General features: G+C 43.1%; 1 protein-coding gene across 1 annotated transcript in view; it reads right to left on the bottom strand.

The window, feature by feature from the left end:
* grik4 (glutamate receptor, ionotropic, kainate 4) overlaps positions 1-18,173 on the bottom strand; it is a 153,389-nt gene that overhangs the window by 86,912 nt on the left and 48,304 nt on the right. Inside the window, exon 4 of the mRNA XM_053423578.1 lies at positions 6,164-6,329. Within this exon, the coding sequence (XP_053279553.1) occupies positions 6,164-6,329 (166 nt within the window). The remainder of the gene's footprint in view (positions 1-6,163; positions 6,330-18,173) is intronic.

Here is an 18,173-nt window from a genome sequence, read left to right as displayed (position 1 = left end):
AGACCAATTTTGGTTGCAGAAATTTGAAGTTGTCAAAATCTCACTCCTTCAGCCTCACCACAGCACATTAACACAAGCTGCATTACTTTGCCAGTCATGTCTAATAGCTTCTGTAATTATGTCTCAGTGTCTGCTCGTCCTTACGCCGGTGCGGCACAATATCAGAGTGTGTGTCTGGATTCCTGTACCCGACTACTTGTGTGTGTGTGTGTGTGTGCACCCAGGAGACGTCACTCCTGACTGCTGCTTGCTCGCCTGCCCGTGTCTCAAACCTGTCAGATCAGCTTCCTCTGTAGTATAACACAGAATAAATCTGATGAGCTTGAAATAGCTTCTGCTAAACTGCCCTCCTTGTCTGCCTCCTGCATCCTGCACTCTCCCTAGCTTCTTGCGGGGCCTCGAATACAATTTCACGTCGTGTCCATGACATTAGATGGTGCGCTGTACTAGATGTGGTTGGCTGAACCACACACACACACACACACACACACACAGAAGTACACACAGAAGAAAAGCTCAAATTCTCTTTAATGTTCTGGCTGTATTTGATTCAAAGGGGAGTCCATTTTATTTTCACCGGGGTGCCTTTTACAGGAGGCGCGTTGCTCCCTCATGGTTTGATCCTGGTCAACTGGTTAAAATCAAATCAAAAACATGCAGCTCAATGAACAATGTGTTGTGTTTCAGTTATTCTGGTAAACAGAGAAAACAAAGTCTGTGGGACTGTGTGTTTGTGTGTGAGTGTGTGTTTGCGTGTGAGTGTGTGTGTGTGTATGTGAAGTCCTTTTTGTCACCTAATTAGGATGTTTTCCAGTACAAACACTAACCTTGACCGGACCAGCAGACCTCAGAGGACCCGAAGCCTGGTCCTAATGAGGGACAACTTAAATTCTGTGGCCCTGGGTAAGGTCAATGTGAATTGTGGCTAGGTTTAGTTCAGGGTTAGGGGTAAATCGCTCATGGCTGAGGTGAGGGATCAAGTTTCAGTTGTTTCCACAATGAACGGAAGTCAATGCGAAGTCCTAATAATGATATATGAGCAAACCTGTGTGTGTGATTAATTGTATTTGTGTCTCTACCAGGATAAACAAGGTTAATATCTTCTTTAGAATATTGTTAATTAATTAATTTCTTCACATTAAATACACCTGTCAATATAAACTGGATAATAAACATTTCAGCAGTATCCTTTCGATGTATGTTCATCTGTAATGGCTGTGTAAGAGGTTATCCTTGTTACAGGCCATGAATTTATTGGACATTATATTCATGAACACCAGTGCCACTTGTAATATCTATATCTAATTGACACTGACCTCAGTAACAGCGTATTGCTTCCCTGCAGCTGAAACAGAGCCGTGTTAATTTACTGCTAATGGAGATCAGAACATGTCATATTGCTGTTGCTTCATATTCAAAGTGTTTAGCTGTTTGGTTGATAACACCCTCTGGAAAGCGATAATGAACTGGAATGGCACTCAGTGCTGCCTCCGCCTAGGCCAAACCGTCCCATTATGTTCAATCAAGCAGCACCAAAGTTCACACATTTATAGAAATCAGTCAACTACATATGCCAATACTTTCATCAAGATTCATGGGACATTCTCAGAGAAATCAGTGTAATTGTTGAAAAACACCTCTATCCCACAATGTTGGAGAAAATGAAACAAACCCAAATTGAGTGGGTACTTCCCAGACACATATCAAATCCGTTATGTGGGAATCTATCCAGTAGCTTATGTTTAATCTTTCTAGAAAACAAACCAAAAAACAAACAAGCCGGTTGATAGGAGAAAATATAACTTCCTTGGCCGAGTAACTACGAGATTCCAGGTGACGGTTTAACTTTCACCTTGTTGCAGTTATGCAGGGTGCAGACGTTCTCCAGGACCCTTTGACATCTGTGTTGGGTTTGATACGGATACAACAAATAAAGCCTTGGAGTATACTCAACCCAGTTACTATTTATACGTTTAAGACAAGGCTAAGAGCACAAAGTGAGAGTCTATAGGGAATTCTTTATATCAAACAGGGTCCTCACAAGACTGGAAATAAACATTCCAGAGCGTGTTACTGAGACTTTGGTTCCTCATTGGCATTGACGACACGTGGCTCCGAATCTCTCTCAGGCACAGAGATAAAGGTAAGAGCTGACATTCAACCCAGGCAGCCGCTCATTTACCTTTCACACACTGTCACCACAAGGTGCCTGCACACAAACACACACACACACACACACATACACACACACACACACACACACACACACACACAAACCCCAGTGTAAAAACATTAACCTGTGAACAAAACACAGCTTTCCTTTCCAGGTGCTGGTGGATGATGTATAACTGAACCTTCAATCGCAGACGAAGCTTTAAACACAAACTCAAAAGCCCCGATGACAGCTGCACGTTAGAATGACTCATCATTTAGCCTTGAGCACATTGTAAGACCTGGTTTTATGACTTTAACAACGTTGGGCCATCACTTTTAAAAAATGCTGAAGAAAAGATCATGTGTCAAAATATTTGCCAGTATTTCAGAGCATATTATTCCATTAACTCAAATATCAATAAAAGTGGAGCCATCAATACTGACTGTAATCTATCTGCCGGAGCGTGATGGTGCTGATTGGATGTGCTGCTGCGGATCAATCCTGGTTTCTCTGCTGTTTTTTTTTTTTTTCATCCTTCTTCATGAAGCAGAAACTGTTCTTCTCTGGTTTGATGAGATGCTACTTGACTGGCTTTGTATCTTTAAAGGCAATTTAGCTGTGTCTTCAAATACAGAGGGAGGCAGGAATACAAACATCCTCCTGTTGGATTTTAACTCCAAATGTGACAAGGCGGGTTTTCTATTCAACTATTCTAAAGGTGCATTTATGCAAAAAATAAATGAAAACGACAGATGCAAAATGTGCTAAAATGTTTTGACACTTGCCGACCAAAGGTGAGCAAACAAATCTCAGATCTCTGTGAAGCACTGAGACATCAACTTTATTGATTTAAATTGCATCCATTTTTTTTATAATCTTTTTAAACCGGACTCAAGGTCGCTGCAGGAAGACCCACGCCTCCATATGAGTGGGGCCCATGCTTCCTGAGGTCTGGTGCTCTTTTTGTTACATTTCTAGTTGTGCCTCTTCCTCTGCAACAGTCTAATGGCCGTCATTTGGAGAATGGAAGCCACCAGCTGTTTGTTTTGAGGGGCTCATCTCCTAATATTTACAATCGTGAATGGATTCTCTGGAAATACAAAGCTCTTCACCACATGCTCATCTTTCAATGGAAACTTTGATGTTTTATTGTCACAGGTGAGAAACCAGCCAAATCCCTGTAGTCTTTTTTCTAATTGTACAATAAGGATTAGAAAAAGGCTTTTGCATTTCACTGAAGCAAAGACAATTACTAAAAACCACCCCCACCCTTCACAAGTACCATCTCTCATTAATCATTTTAGAGTTCTCCCATCAAGCATCACAACCTGCCCTCCGGCTATTTACCAAGGGCTGTAAACTACAACTACTCTCTCTACCACCCTCAGGATCCTCAGTAGCCACGGGAAAAATTACAGTCATCAAAATCATCCCTTTAAATTACTATGCTGCTGTCATTCTTACACCTTCGTATTCATTACTGTTCCACCAGCCATTGAAGCATCTCTTCCATCTAACGCTGATTACAGGTTAGCGATGGCAGCATCACTGTTTTCCTCTGTAGCTGCAGTGGACGAGTCAGTGAACTAAAAAACATCTTTGCCCCCCTACTGTGCCAAAGGTGGAAAAATGCACAGCAAGCATTGGAGACCTACTGTTTTTGTCGAACTTAGAGATTCTGTACCTGCACTGCAGCTCCGGTTAAATTACCGAGCACCAATCATCTCACTGATGAAAGTGCACCCCTGTAAGCCTGTGAGTGCCGTATGCATGTGCACACGTGAAATATGCAAATCCTGCATGTACGCTTCTCTGTGCATGAACTAATTTACCAAAGGCCACTGCCACCTGACTCACGGGGCCACCCGGCAGCCATGAATATTCAACCACATGGACAATATTGTGTCCGGAGTTAAAGTCCTGCAGCTGCTACTGCACACACTGCCGCTGATAGTGGAGGTTAGCTAGATTAATGTCTGTCCTGGCATGCACCATGCCTTTGGGCACAGATTCCTTTACACTGCTGCCTCCTCAGCCATGGCTGGAAAATATTCATGAATTGGCCATGGTCTATTAGGCTGTCACTGGCTTGGGTGATTAATGGGGCCGGCACATGTGGATGAGCCACCGACAGCCGGCTGCCAACCGACCAACTGACTTCCCGAGCTGACGGGGAGGGGTGGAGCTGGAGCCAAAGTCGAATGGGTCCCGGCTGATGCTCCTGCAGAGCGCAAACCTTTGCAGCAATCTACACAAAACAGGCACATACATATTCAAGGCCTGCTTTATTTTCTATCCAATGAATGAGGGTCACAGGTGAGTGTGCTATCAGTACCTCCACGCCACTTCCTGGACTGTCTCCCTATCGTTGATGATGCTTAATGCCAGCATAGTAACTTTCTCCTGTTCCCTCACCCCAATCACTACATTTCACCTCCCCCCCGTCTGCCAAATAGCATCCTTTCCTCTCCAATTTTCGACCTCCCTTGGCCTCCTCCATCCAACCCTCCTCTGCCCCGATTTCTTTTCATTTCATTTCATTTCCTCTCCAGTCGTCTCTTAGCCCACTGACAGAGAATAAGAAACCTCCCCGCTGACCCGGCGCACCCACACACAACCGCAGCGATGGAGGGAAAGTAATGTTAAAATGAGTTTCTTTTCTCCAAACCCGCCAATATTAAAGTCAGGTTGTGCCTAAAAGGCTGACTTGTTATCACAGTTCTCCATAGAGCTGTTTTCATCCAGGCTCTGTGGAATAAATGTCACCGGAACAGAAACTGAGCCCTGAATAAGAAAATGACTGACAGGTACAGGAACACCTGGAAGGAAAAAACACTAATGATACTGTTTTGACCTCAGCCGTTACACTGGGTTAGGGGCTTTGGGTTAAAACACTTTTACATAAAAAACATTTTATTTCCGTATTGAATTTATCAGTCCAAGTAGCTTGCAAGTTCTGCATGATTAAATGGCAGACATACTTCCAAATTCATTAATTTGCTATAACTGAATAACTTTTTTCAAAGCTCTAAAAAGGTGTGGTTTCACAGATGAGACATGGTGTTTGAAGGGTCAAATCTTAAAGGTTCTGAATGAAAGGTAAAGACCAAACTAGCGACCATGAGACAGTCAAAGAGGAAATTGTAAGGCAGAAGAAGTCAGAATTGAGATGGATGGCGTGGGCGGCTCGCAGTGGCTCGTTGCCATTTCTGGGCAGTTTGACACATAGTTGATGTCTCAAGCGTATTTCCTTTCTTCAAAGCCTCGTGCTGATTAGGAAAAAGGTTAGCCGGTGCCACTCAGGGTCACGATGTAATTACCGCTCGCTAGACTACAAGAGGGTGGGAATGGGCCACGATTTAATCTCCTTCTTCCCTATTTACGAAAATAACTTTCCTGGAGGAGATTTTAGGGCTTTTTCTGAGGTCATTTACTTTAGTATCTTTAGAATCTAATGAGGGCCTTTGACAAAGAGGCCGTCAGATCTCTGGCAGATACAGCCGCAAACACCATCCTCCTTCTCCTTTGTCTGTCTTAAAGATGTGTTTTCCTCATCAGCAGGCAGCGCTTTCAGACATCGCACTGAGACTGAAAGTAGATTACACAAGGCCGACTGCGACTTACTATATCATTATTTTAATTGAAGGATGATGATGACATTGAGAAAAAGGAAGCATTCGCAGTAAACCTAATTTATTTTGGGAATGCAGACATCGGGCTGACTGCAGTATGAAGTGAGTTATAGCGGTGGAGTGCAGCAGCTGCTACAGAGGGGAGTGTATCACAGGGTGAGATGTTGATAAGCACTGCATCTGTTGTCAGAACCCAGTCGGTGTGCCACGCGAGAAGCTTATGTGTGCTAACACGTGTTAAAGAACAGCAGCCGTGTACCGAAAACGCCCGCACTTTGCTGGCAGATGTAGGCAGCGCGGCGTGTGAGCATTCTCCCCAGGTGTGCACGGCTGTGTGTGTGTGTGTTCGCCGCGAGGGTGTGAAGGTGCCACTCACAGTCAGCCTGAGCACAGATGAGGCAGGCGGCGGTGCTGTTAAAGAAGGTGAGAAGACCAGCCACTGCCAGGCTGATGTCAGTGTTGGTTGGCCTCATGTCCAGAGTGGTGAACCGAGGGAACTGGACCTTCAGGATGTCCTCTGGAGCCACCTTGACGTAGGGCACCTGCACAGATGATATCGGATGTGTCAGAACAGATGTTGCATTTGGTGACAATTTGCAGTCGATTTCGACATTCCACATTCATGTTTAAAAATTCAGCAGGCTTCTGGAGACAGGACAACCTTGAAAGATAAAAGTAGAGGAAATGTGTGTGAACGGCAGAATAAAAATAGTACAAACACCAGTAGAAAGACTAGTTCAGAGCAATATCGGTTTAATCTAATATGATAAATTGTAAGTGGGGATAATGTGTGCATATTCAGAACAGACATTTTTCAGGGACACGTCATTTATGGCACTGATGTCAAGCACAAGTAAAAACTTATTTGGTTCCACCCACACAAACAAGAGGAATTTTCAGGACAACACCTCCTCACCCACTGTTACAAGACATTTGTTTATCCTCACTGTGCAGCTCTACTGTGAGTTTCATGTGACACAAAAACAAGGTTGCGCTCAGACACAACAACATCAAAGCACTTTAACCAAACATCTGGAGTAGGGTTATTACAACAGGTGATAAAAAGAGATGTTTTCATTGCTGTCTGTCTGCACAATTACTCAAACACTACTCAACTGATTTCTATTAAATTTTGTGGAGGGGTGGGGCATGACCCAAAGAAGAATCCATCGATATTTTGTATAAACAGGCTGATCCAGGATTTTTCTTTTCACTTATATGGTGAGATAGGGCATTAGCCTGAGTGGAGCCATGCCCTCTCAACGCGCCCTTCTAGTAACAAGAAGAAAGATGTTCTGTTATCTTCAGTCAAACCAGAAAGTCAAAACCTAATGAAACTGTTAGGAATAAAATTAAACTCTGTTACACTGAGTGTGGGTACATCCACATCGGCTAGACAGTGCAGATCATGTTATACAAAGTCCTGCAACACTACAATAAAAGTTATTGGAGAATCAGATTGATGCTTGAATAGCTAGAAAAATAAATATCTTATTTAATCACACAAAACAGACAAACAAATCCAAGTATGTCTGCTGCTTCAATCCTCTTCAATTCTAACTTGTGTCAGGATTTTCCTTCTTTGGCTCCCATTCGTCTAAACAAGTAAACATTAACTTAATCAGACGGAGAACGTGTGACTATCCTAACCAGTCAAGAATATTACACCATAAAGACTGAGCACCCAGCTCACCTCTGCGAATGGCTCAGCTGGTTCCCTCCCATGCATTCAATAGGCAAAGCTATTCCTGCTTCCGTTGCAAGCCACAATGTAACCCGCCCCCACACCAGCACCTCCTTTTGATACTGAATCTGACCTCATCGATGTCATGTGTTGTCATTGATGCCTGCTCTGCCCTGTGCTGAGGGTCGTGCTCTCCCTGCCTCACACTCCATGAAGGCTCTTTAAAGGCCGAGTCCGCCATACATCAGGCTTCCTGCATATCCATGTGGAAGGGTATAAGGAGGTGTGTCCCAGAACAGGGCCATACCACCAAATATAAATTATTAAGATTGTTAAAATCAAATAAATTTTGACTTAAGTGGTCCTAACTGAAATGCACTATTAGGGAGGATTATTGTGATTTAATTTCTATTAAATCCCTAAAAGCACAAATCTCAAAACAACAGAAAATGCATCACAGTCCAGACTGCAGAGTGCAGTGGAAAAGCACATCCTCACAAACTCAATAATAAACAATACACTAAGACAGAAAATAAGCCCAAAAGAGCATTAACATATTAACTCGAGTACATGTGTATTGTCAGTATTTGGTACAATGATCAGACACAAGGTATAAGTACAACAAAACCAGCCAAGCATTTAGTGTGAATCAATAAATACACACTTCTTTTATCCCGGCCCCAGTGAGGCATAACACTTTCATTGGAATTGATTTCTGTGCTTTCACAGTGTTGATTTGCTGTAGCTTTATAAATATCTCTATTCCTCAGCTGCCTCTAATGAATTTATCATACCAGCCCCACTTTACTAACAGGTAAGTCGAACACAGGATCATCCCCACTGTCAGAAGGGAGGTTAAGTACACCGCAGCTAACCTTGCAGCCTTCGTGTGTCCCTGAACGCAGCATCCAATCCGGATTAAACCTCCTTACAAATCTGCTCAACTTCGAGAAAATCAAACATCACATTCCACCTCTGTGGCAGGACAGTGGGGCGAGGGGGAGAGTACCTCTGAGTGGGGCAGGTGTCGGTTCGGTCGGCTGGCATGGCATTGCGATAGAGTGCAGTGGGGCTTGAAGGGGATCCGGTCGGACATGCCGGGTCCGAGAGCAGGGACAGCCAAGTGAGGCTCTACATCATGGCAGATTGCCTGTCTATATGGTTCCCAGTGCCCATACATTGCTTTCCCCACTCGTCCCCATATCCCCTCGATTGGTTTTCCATTCCTGCCCATCAGGGTGTAATGGAGTCCCCTGGGTGTCTGGATGGATGGAGGTGCGGCCACTACTGACAGCCATTGCTGGGACGCCATTCATTCCTCTCAAAGAGCCTTAAAACCTGGGTAATAGTTGTACACTGCACTGGGGAAATGTTCCCCTCTTCAGGTGAGTCCTTCATCTTCCTGTTGCATTTGTACAATTTCTCACCACCCTTTTCTCATTTCTGCCGCCCTTCTCTCCTATTTCTCTGCGCACCCCATTGTGTTTGCTCCCCCCCCCCCTCAATCCGTTCACTTCTTTCCTTTCAGCACTGCGGACCGGTGCTTCCCGACCCCTTTCATTTCGAAACCTGACACGCTTCAATAGGCTGTATCTGAGGCAGCGGGGGTTTAGAAAGCTGCTTACACACACACACACACACATGCACACACACACTCACACATACGCGTGCGCATAATCACATGTGCATATACTTAAATACATACATATAGACACGCACACAGACTCACAACCACGCACTATGTAATTTCCCATCACATTAGCTTTCTGTACCCTCTTGCTTGAAACACTGGAGGAATGACTTGGGTCTGAGGTTTGAATCATGCACCTTGAATGTAGAAACTAGACACTGAACATTTCCCTATAATATGTCTTCTGGAAACACAAAGGTGCTGCATAGGGCAAATGTGTGTACTTTCGCTTACAATAGGTCCTGAGGTTTTGTTCCAACCATCTGCTTTGTGTCTTTATTATAGGATTAATTGGTTTTGAACTGAAACAATCCCGTTCCTCCTCTTGTGGTGGAGTGACAAAGTCTTTTGAATCGAGGATAGAGGTAAAACAGGGCAACTCTCTGAGCACAGAAAATCAATCTCCGCATTACTAATAGCAAGTTGTCAGCCACTTCAAAGGAAGTTGCCTTCTTCTTATCTGCAGCCAACAGCTAAGAATCAGTCACTCTGCCGGTCGATTACAAAAATAAAAACAGAAACATCTCTTCTACATGTGTTTTTTCGCAGGGCACAACTTCAAAGACTCAAGGAACCCAACAGCTGCATCACTTTTTCTTTAGATCTGCTGGAAACAACTATACAGAGTCCTTTTAGAGCCAAACTGGCACAACCTACTGCTTAGTGATCTAGTTTAACGGATGATGTCAATCTTTGTTTCAGTTTAGCTGCACTTATCAATGTTTTCATTCAAATAATGATTCAAATGACAATGTGTGATGTGAAAGGAGCCGCTCATACAGATGAATCACAGAGCGAGTTGGTTTTACATTATTTTTTCGATTTGTATCCTGCAACTTAAATGTTTTGATTCATTCTCGGCTCACCCAACAACCTTGTATCCAGGGTTGGGAGTCGGCAGACAAACAGCTGCGTTTTTAAGAGAAAAAGTTTTGATGCACCCACGTACACGTGCTCAGCAACAAACGGCAGACACACAACTAAAAATGACACACTGGGTTGTATGCCCCCATCAACCAATTTGAGGTTCAGCCCAAGTGAATATTTGAAAGAATTATCTGGAGGTGTTCTCGAGACCTTACATTAACGATAATGCCACCAACATCAAATCAGTGTAATCTTGAGTCCGACTTAACGTTCATACCAAATTTTGAAGTAATTTCCCCGAAGCATTTTTGAGATATCATGTTCACAATGGGAGGGATGGAGAAATGGACGTATGTACGTATGCATGGACAAGAAACCTGAAAAGACAGATTTAAAGGGTTGTGCTTTGCTACTTAAAAAAACTTGTTCAACAGTTTCACTTTAAAAACTAAATATTCATGGTTCAAATATTCTTGTCACAAATTATTATAAATGAAACCATTATGAACAGAGACAGCAGCTTTGTCAAAATGAGCCCTCACGGCTAGGGCACGGTTCATTATTAGAAGCTATGTAAACAACTTGTAAATACTAGTAAACACGCTGTAACTCCAAATTAGATGGAATTCTCTTTTAAAAAGCATCCACTCGCGGCTGCGGCTCAATTGGTGGGGGAGTGAAACTAATTACATTGGAAAATTGCGAAGGGAAGAAAATCTCCGGCAAACAATGAAGCCCAAAGGTAATCGCTGAGCTTTTAATAATCTGCCTGCACCACTGTAAATAGAACTAAATACCACGGCGACCGCTGTGGGGAGGGACGGGAGTGTGTCTGGTTGAATGATGGGTGGCCGAGAAGGGAGGGACGGAGAGATTGTGAAAGAAGAATGGTGAGAGCATGGAGAGAGATGGAGAGAAAGTGACGGCCTGGCTGACAGAAGAAGAGAGCAGTGAAGTGAGCCAGACGGAGGAAACGGGATGAGGGGGACAACATAAACACATGATAGATCTGAGGCGGGCGAGGGGGGGAAGGGGTCGCAATCAGCTCTCATTAAACGGTGTCACTGAATCTGGCCGTGTGAAAATGAGGCTGTTGTCAAAGGCAATTTATCTCATGTTCTTGCTCTTTATTGGTTCATTTCTCATGGCGGACACTTTCATGGGACCCAATAACGACATCAGCATTTAGCTTTGTTATTGTTTGGTCTCTCTGGGCTACAAACACATTCCGAGTTAAAGCAGAATATTTGTGGCTCTCATTTATTATTTAGGAGATGCAGCGCTTAATATCTAATAGAATAGGGAGTTTGTGCTGAATTCTTTCTGTGTTGACTGGAGAGGAGAATTGGATTTTTTTTGTGTAAAAGTTTCTGGCCCTTTCGATGCTTAGACTCATATCCATAATGCAAAATACCACCAGGGACGTTTCTGATTGGTCTCGGAATTATTCTGCAGTATGACAACAAACCAGACAGAAGCTTAGAGTCATAAAATAACTTTCTTCAGAGACAAGAGTCTTGCAACAGATGTTGTGGTTCCCACAGAGCCCACACTTCAACATCATGGAGTCAGGCTGGGTTTACATGAAAAGACAAACCACACTGAGCCAGTCAACATCTCAAACACTGCTGGAGCAACCTTCCTGCTGAGCAGCTTGATAAAACCTACCTGTGTATCCCCAAGGGGAATTTGTGGTATTTTGAGGAAAAAGTGTTTCTTAGTTTACCACACTTTGTATGACGGTATGTGTAAATAAAAAAAGATATTCATGGGATATTTTTTTATGGAATAACATATTCAATTCATTTTAAGTGCAGACTAAATTTGCACAGAACTCAGTAGGTGTGCCACTGGTGAAGACATTCTGCAGATTTACTTTGCATTTTTATGTTGTGTTATTTATGTGAAGAAACATCACACATTTTATTTTGAGTTGTGCTAATAATGTCCTGGAATGTTAGTAGATTATTGTTGTGATTATTATTATTTGGATCATTATTACGATCTGATTTAATCTGATTGTAATAAGGTCTGGTGTGCACTTCATTTTGGAGAGTTAGACAGATATTCACAGAGCGAGGGGAAGGGCGATTTTTCAATGATGCAAATATTACATTCGATTCAAGATTAGATTAGATTCAACTTTATTGTCATTGCACAGTACACGTACATATACAACGAAATGCAGTTTAGCATCTAACCAGAAGTTCAAAAAAAAAGTATTGAGTATTGTGCATAGTGGAAAATGTAAATAAATAGGAAGTACAGTTAGAAATATAAATGGAATATGAACAGTATTAAGAGGTAAGGTATGATATAATAATGATGAATACACTATGAGCAAGATAAATATATAAATATGAATAAACTATAGGTGGGATAGGTGGGATAATACAGTAGTAGAAAAAAATAAGTCTAGTGCAAATGTACAAATGTTCAAATGTGCAAATGTGCAAATGTTCAAATGTGCAAATGTTCAAATGTGCAAATGTTCAGTGAATGTGCAAATGTTCAGTGGCTGGAGGAGGGTGTGTGGCAGTCCAAGCCAGGAATCCTTTTCGACATTAAACCTATCCCTTTATTTACTATTTATTGAATAATTGTTTTATAAAATTAGAATCATGAGGAAAATGCACCTTGATTTTGAATGACCACTACTAACCGTCCCAATTCAGGGGCTGCCCTCTTTGGAAGACACAAACTATGTGGCCCATGGAGGAGGCCACGAAGAGCAAATGAAAATGAGACAGATCTTTAGTTGGACAAGGTCAGAAAGTTTGAATGCCCCTTGTTTGTTTTTTTCAATTTGTACCGTTAGCTGCTCAGTTGTGTTCAAGACCGATACATTTAAAATTGAAAGGATCTGACATTTTGGTCTCTTCCCCTTGCCACCGCCATTATCTCTTTGAAAAAAAGTTTGTCACCGAAGAGCAATTAATCCTGGCAGAGGTCGGCCAGGGAAGGATCCACCTGTTGGAGCTGTCTCTGCTGCATTTGCCGGCCATATTTGAAGGAGCCTTTGAAATGGGACAACCTAGTCACGCCTCGGATTTAATAATGCAGCCTCCAAAGGATACGGCCCGCATTGAGACAGCTTACGTCTCTAGCTCTGAGCTTCAACCACTGAATAGTTGGTGAGATCCTGAGACAGTGCTCGAATTGAAAACAACCCTCTGATTGAAAAAAAATGCAACTGGCAGAATTTGCAGGTTCGGGCATAAGTTAGACAACGAAGTGCCATCTAGAAAAGTTTAGTCTAGTTTGAATAATAGATCATTTATTTCGATAGATTATCAGAAACCAAAACACTGCACAAGTTATGACGGTAAAACAATCGCTCCATCTTTTATCGCCACTGTCACGACGTAGAAACCACAGTGTAAAGTTATCTATCCGGAATGTGCCCTTACATATTTTGGATATCAAATGATACCTAGAACTTGTAACAGTATGTGTGTGGTGTGTGTGTGTGTGTGTTTCCTGCAGTGTGACAGAGCGGCTGGCAGGTCTGCAGACAGAGTTTTGACAGGCGTTTAATGAGGAAGCTCTCACAGGACACAGGCTTTGCACAAGTAACACACACACACACACACACACACACACACACACACACACACACACACACACACACACACACACACACTCCTGCACACACTGTGAGCTGTGGGGGAGAAGAAGGCTCATTTTGTTTGGAAGGCTAAAACACCTCAACCTAATTATAATGTGTGTGTAATATTCTTACCTTAATTACACCGAGATTGCACAATAATCTTCTCCGATTAGCTATCAAAACAAGGAATACCATGAACCAGCACATTTATTTTCAAACTGCCGAGCCTGTGATCGGCAGTTTGCTGGAAACACCCCGATGGGTTTCATAGCTTTGTGTAAAGCTTTCCAATAGCTTCTGATAAACCCTTTCAATGAGAAATTCAAGGTTACATTTGAGAAAGGTAACCAGGCTTTAGTGAGGAGACTGTTGCTCTGAGTCAGAGTGAAGGTGAAAGTTAATTTCCCTTTCATCCAGTCCAACAAGCGCCGGGGTTGCCTCGGTCGTTGAGCTGACAAGTGCCCAAGTCATTCTGCTACCTGTTGGCTATGAACCTAACAGGGGCCTGTCAGCAGCGGGCCTGAGTGAGGGGAGCTACAGAGAGGGTGGATGTGAAGTATTGCCATATGGAGAGCACGGACATGTAGAAAACTACATTTGTTGGCTCGCAGTCGGAGGTGCAGCGGAACCAACCTCTGTTTGATAAAGTATCACTGCTCTTTTACTGGTCTCGTATTGTGTCAGCACGTTTGCAGGAACGTTGTTTATTATTTTATACATATTACCACATGTTGACTGAGCGTATAACACACACTAGCAGTAGCGATGCAGCTAAGTGGAAAGCAGCCATTTAGTCTCACTAAGCTGAATCCAAGGTTCACTGAAGCCAGACGGAGAACAGTTCATTTACCGTCAAAAAGTGGACATAGCTAATCAGTTTGGAGATCATCATCACGTGTAGAAAACCAACCAGCGATACAACACAGAGTATAAAGTCTGGCTGAGTGCGGCTTATTGCAAGCCAGAGAATTATGTTGGCCACTGAGCATTAGAGAACAGATGCTGCTGGAGACATTGTCCATCAGTCAGCAAGTGGGATGCCAAGGCTGGACCGTGTGGACGGGAGTTGGCAGGCAGGTGTATTTGGGGTGGCGGGAGACGGAGGAGGGCAGGTGGTGGTCTATTATGGCTACCTGATCCCCTTTTGTACCGAAAGGTTTACGGGGGATTTGGGAGAGCAGCTGCTGGCATTCAGAAAAAGCAAATCAAAAATATTGCGGGCAGAGGGAAGGAAGAGTGAGGGACAGTCCGAGTGTCTGCAGACATCCTCTGTCCACAACCGCCTGCTCATTCCATTCTCAGCCAGATCTCTATTTGTGGTGGTAATGAGCCTGTATCAGGTCCCCGCGGTCCGAAGCAGACCAGTGATAAAGATGAAGTGGGCTGGGGATCCCCTGGTGCCTTTTAGGAGAGTGGAACATTGACCACGGGATCTCTATCTCATTGATCAGCCAGTTCAGAGAGAGAAAACGTGCCGTCCTCCAGAGAGGCCTGCCCCTCACTCCGCTGCCCTATTTCAGAGCGAAGGTCTTTGTGCTCAAAAAGAAAGAAATGCTGTTAATCTCCCTCCGTTTTGCTACCAGTTGCTGGTGTTATTGTCAGCAGCGAGGATGAGAAAGGGAATCATTGTTTTGTATTGGGGAGTTGTCAAAATCCCCCTACCTGTTTAAATGAAGTCAAATCTAGCAGCATTTACAGTCTTAAATACCCAATGCAAGCATATCTGTGTTTATCCTGAATGGAACAAAAACACTCCGAAATTTTCTATTGGGAGCTTTGATTGGAAAAGTTTTTTTTTTATCTAACCGTCGACTTAATCCACTTCTGGGAATCTAGCCAGATGTTTGACTCGCACCATCAAAACAAAACACGGCTAAACTTTTGCCAACACATCCTTGAGGAACCCAGCCCTTTTGAGTGCAACACAAACAGGTTGATGGGGAGACAAAACACTCAGATGTTCTTGATGGGGTTCGGGATCGTGGAGGGAAAACGGCAGCGCATCAATTCAGTGAGCAGCTGGTTTTGAGCGTTGGCTCTTTCAATGCAAGATAAAAAAAACAAAAAACGATATCACTACGTTCACCGTGTGCGAAACAAAAGCAACAGTGTGAGGAGCAGCCGAGTTCCTTTTCACAGCCTCGACGACAACAATCAGCTAAATTGAAATCCCTTTTTGCTCGCTGCTCACCTGGGAGTTCCTGCCTTCTTGTTTTTAATTTTTTTAGCTTTCATCTCAGCGATCAAATCAAAGAGACTGCTTCCTGATGACAAAACAGTGCATGTGGATCTGAACATTATGGAGATGCCGGTGAGGCCCTGACAAGACTGATCAACAGTGTTGTGAGGAAAGGTTAAGCGGAGGTGCAGGCGACAGCTGTGCTCCTCTAATTATGAGTGGGAGGCGACAAAAGATGCACCTGCGTTTTGTCTGAGAGCAGAAGAGGCAGAGGAAACCTGTGCAGAGCGACACCCGGCTTAACGTACACACTCCTACATAGACCCTTTCTGCAGTTGAATGCACAAGCAATCACAAAGCTTATGGAAATGATTTATGTTATCACTATGTATAATTCATCATTTCAATTAAATGAGTAACTCCTTCATAATCATGTGCTGTTTGATGCGTGAAACTGCGTGCTGTAGCTTGTGCGGCTACAAGTATGAAGACAAAGCACTTGGGGTTGAAACCGTTTGTTGAAACCGACTGCCGCAAAAAATGCAAAAAGAAGAATTGGTGCAGAAGACACCTACAAAGATGTCAAGAGGGTTTGTGGTGAGAAGAGCTGACGACCGTGTCGGGTTTCTGTAAACATGAGATAATACATCACTTCCTGCCTCTGTCCGTTGCACCTGGTCCCCCTCTCTGTGTTGTGCATGTGTGAGCGGCAGAATACAGATAGACACCGTAGCCAATTCTCCAGATTTTGCCCGGAGAATTAGTGTACTTATTAGCAAAATGCATCAAATTGGATTAAATACAGAAACTTAAACATACATAAATAGAAAGAAAAAGTGTTGAAGCTGAACACTCACATGCCACTGAGTGGCAGAGAACTCGGTGGATCCAAAATAATCTAAGACACCTTCTATAACTGGCAACAGGAACAACCGATGCAAACCGTGTTACTTCAGGTCATGTTCACCCCATGATATGATCACACTTCCGTTTACTATCCACAAAACGATCAATGCACCTCATGCATTTATTACTTAGATAGTGCACTGGTAAAGCTCACATAGTAAAAGCATTGATTACACAGACACTGACAAAAAATACACTAAAGGGAACCGCTGTGGACTGATAGAGTGACCTGTCACTAAACAGCACCGGAGCTTTATAAACTATAGTTTGAGGCAAACGTTAAAGCTCTTTAAAAGACCAAGAAGGGAAATAAATGTGTGAAGGATGATGCAGCTCCACTTCTGAGACTTCTCCTCCATTAAACCTTTTTTCACTTTCACTCCTGAGTCTAAGATTTAATTCCCAAGACTTTCAAACACACTGACGCAAACAGACGGACATAAACGCACAGAAGTATAACTATAATTTAATTTCAACAGAGTGCGTCTTTGCAGGATTTATCTTACTCTGGTGCTTGGTGTGCCTAAAAAAAACTCTACAGGAGAATAAGTGTTATAATTTCCCTCTTTAGATCCTAATGAAAGCATAATTATGATAATGAAAGTCGAGTGGAGCGCATAAAACAAGTGCTGGAATTACACTCAGCTATAAAGGGAAAGACGATCATTTAAATTGTACTCCGATGCATCATGTTTGTTTTTGAGGGAGCAAAATAAATAAAAGGCTGTGTCTTAAAAAACAAGTGACGAAATCTTATTGAGATTCAACGGGTAAACTCACTGATCCTGCACTGCGGTGAATAAACAAGCTGTGGCTAAACTTTTTGAATTCAAATTGCACACATCACGGTGGCTCCTCCGCTCAGCTGGTCATACACTGAACTGAGGAAAATGCAAATCAAGCTTGATTTAATCAGATCTGATTTGAAGTTGTGACCAGTAATGTGTGACTTGGTGCCAAAACAAAAAGCGTTGCTTTTGGCTGCAGCGTGTTTGACTTTACATGTAATGATTTTAAAGCCCAATTACAGTGGAGAGATGAACCATAAGCTGACCCCCCGGAGCAGAACAAGACCGACACAGCAGAACTAAAACCACTATGCACCCAGTCAGCGAGAGACTGATGGTGGGTGATTAGGGAGAGGCGGGACAGAGAGGGAGCTGGCGTTTGAATAATATCTCCACCTGTTTCTATTAGTTTTGTTAAGAAAGGTGAATCCTGACCTGGTCGCCATCAATACTTGATGACTGAGGAGGAAGGGGAAATGGCAGGAGAGAGAGGTGGAGGAGGTGAAATGAGAAAATAGGGAACAGAAAAGAGAAAGCATGAAAAGTTGAGAATAAGGACAAGAGAGCGACGGGAGTGGAGGCTTGTGTGCAGGCAGTAATAGCAGACATAAGAGGAGGGATGAAGGCAGAGACGTGGAAATTGATTAAAGCTGTGGTAGGGT

This window comes from Pleuronectes platessa, chromosome 5 (assembly GCF_947347685.1).
Source record: "Pleuronectes platessa chromosome 5, fPlePla1.1, whole genome shotgun sequence".
NCBI classification, from domain to species: Eukaryota; Metazoa; Chordata; class Actinopteri; order Pleuronectiformes; family Pleuronectidae; genus Pleuronectes; species Pleuronectes platessa.
This window is presented reverse-complemented; position numbering and strand designations above follow the sequence as displayed.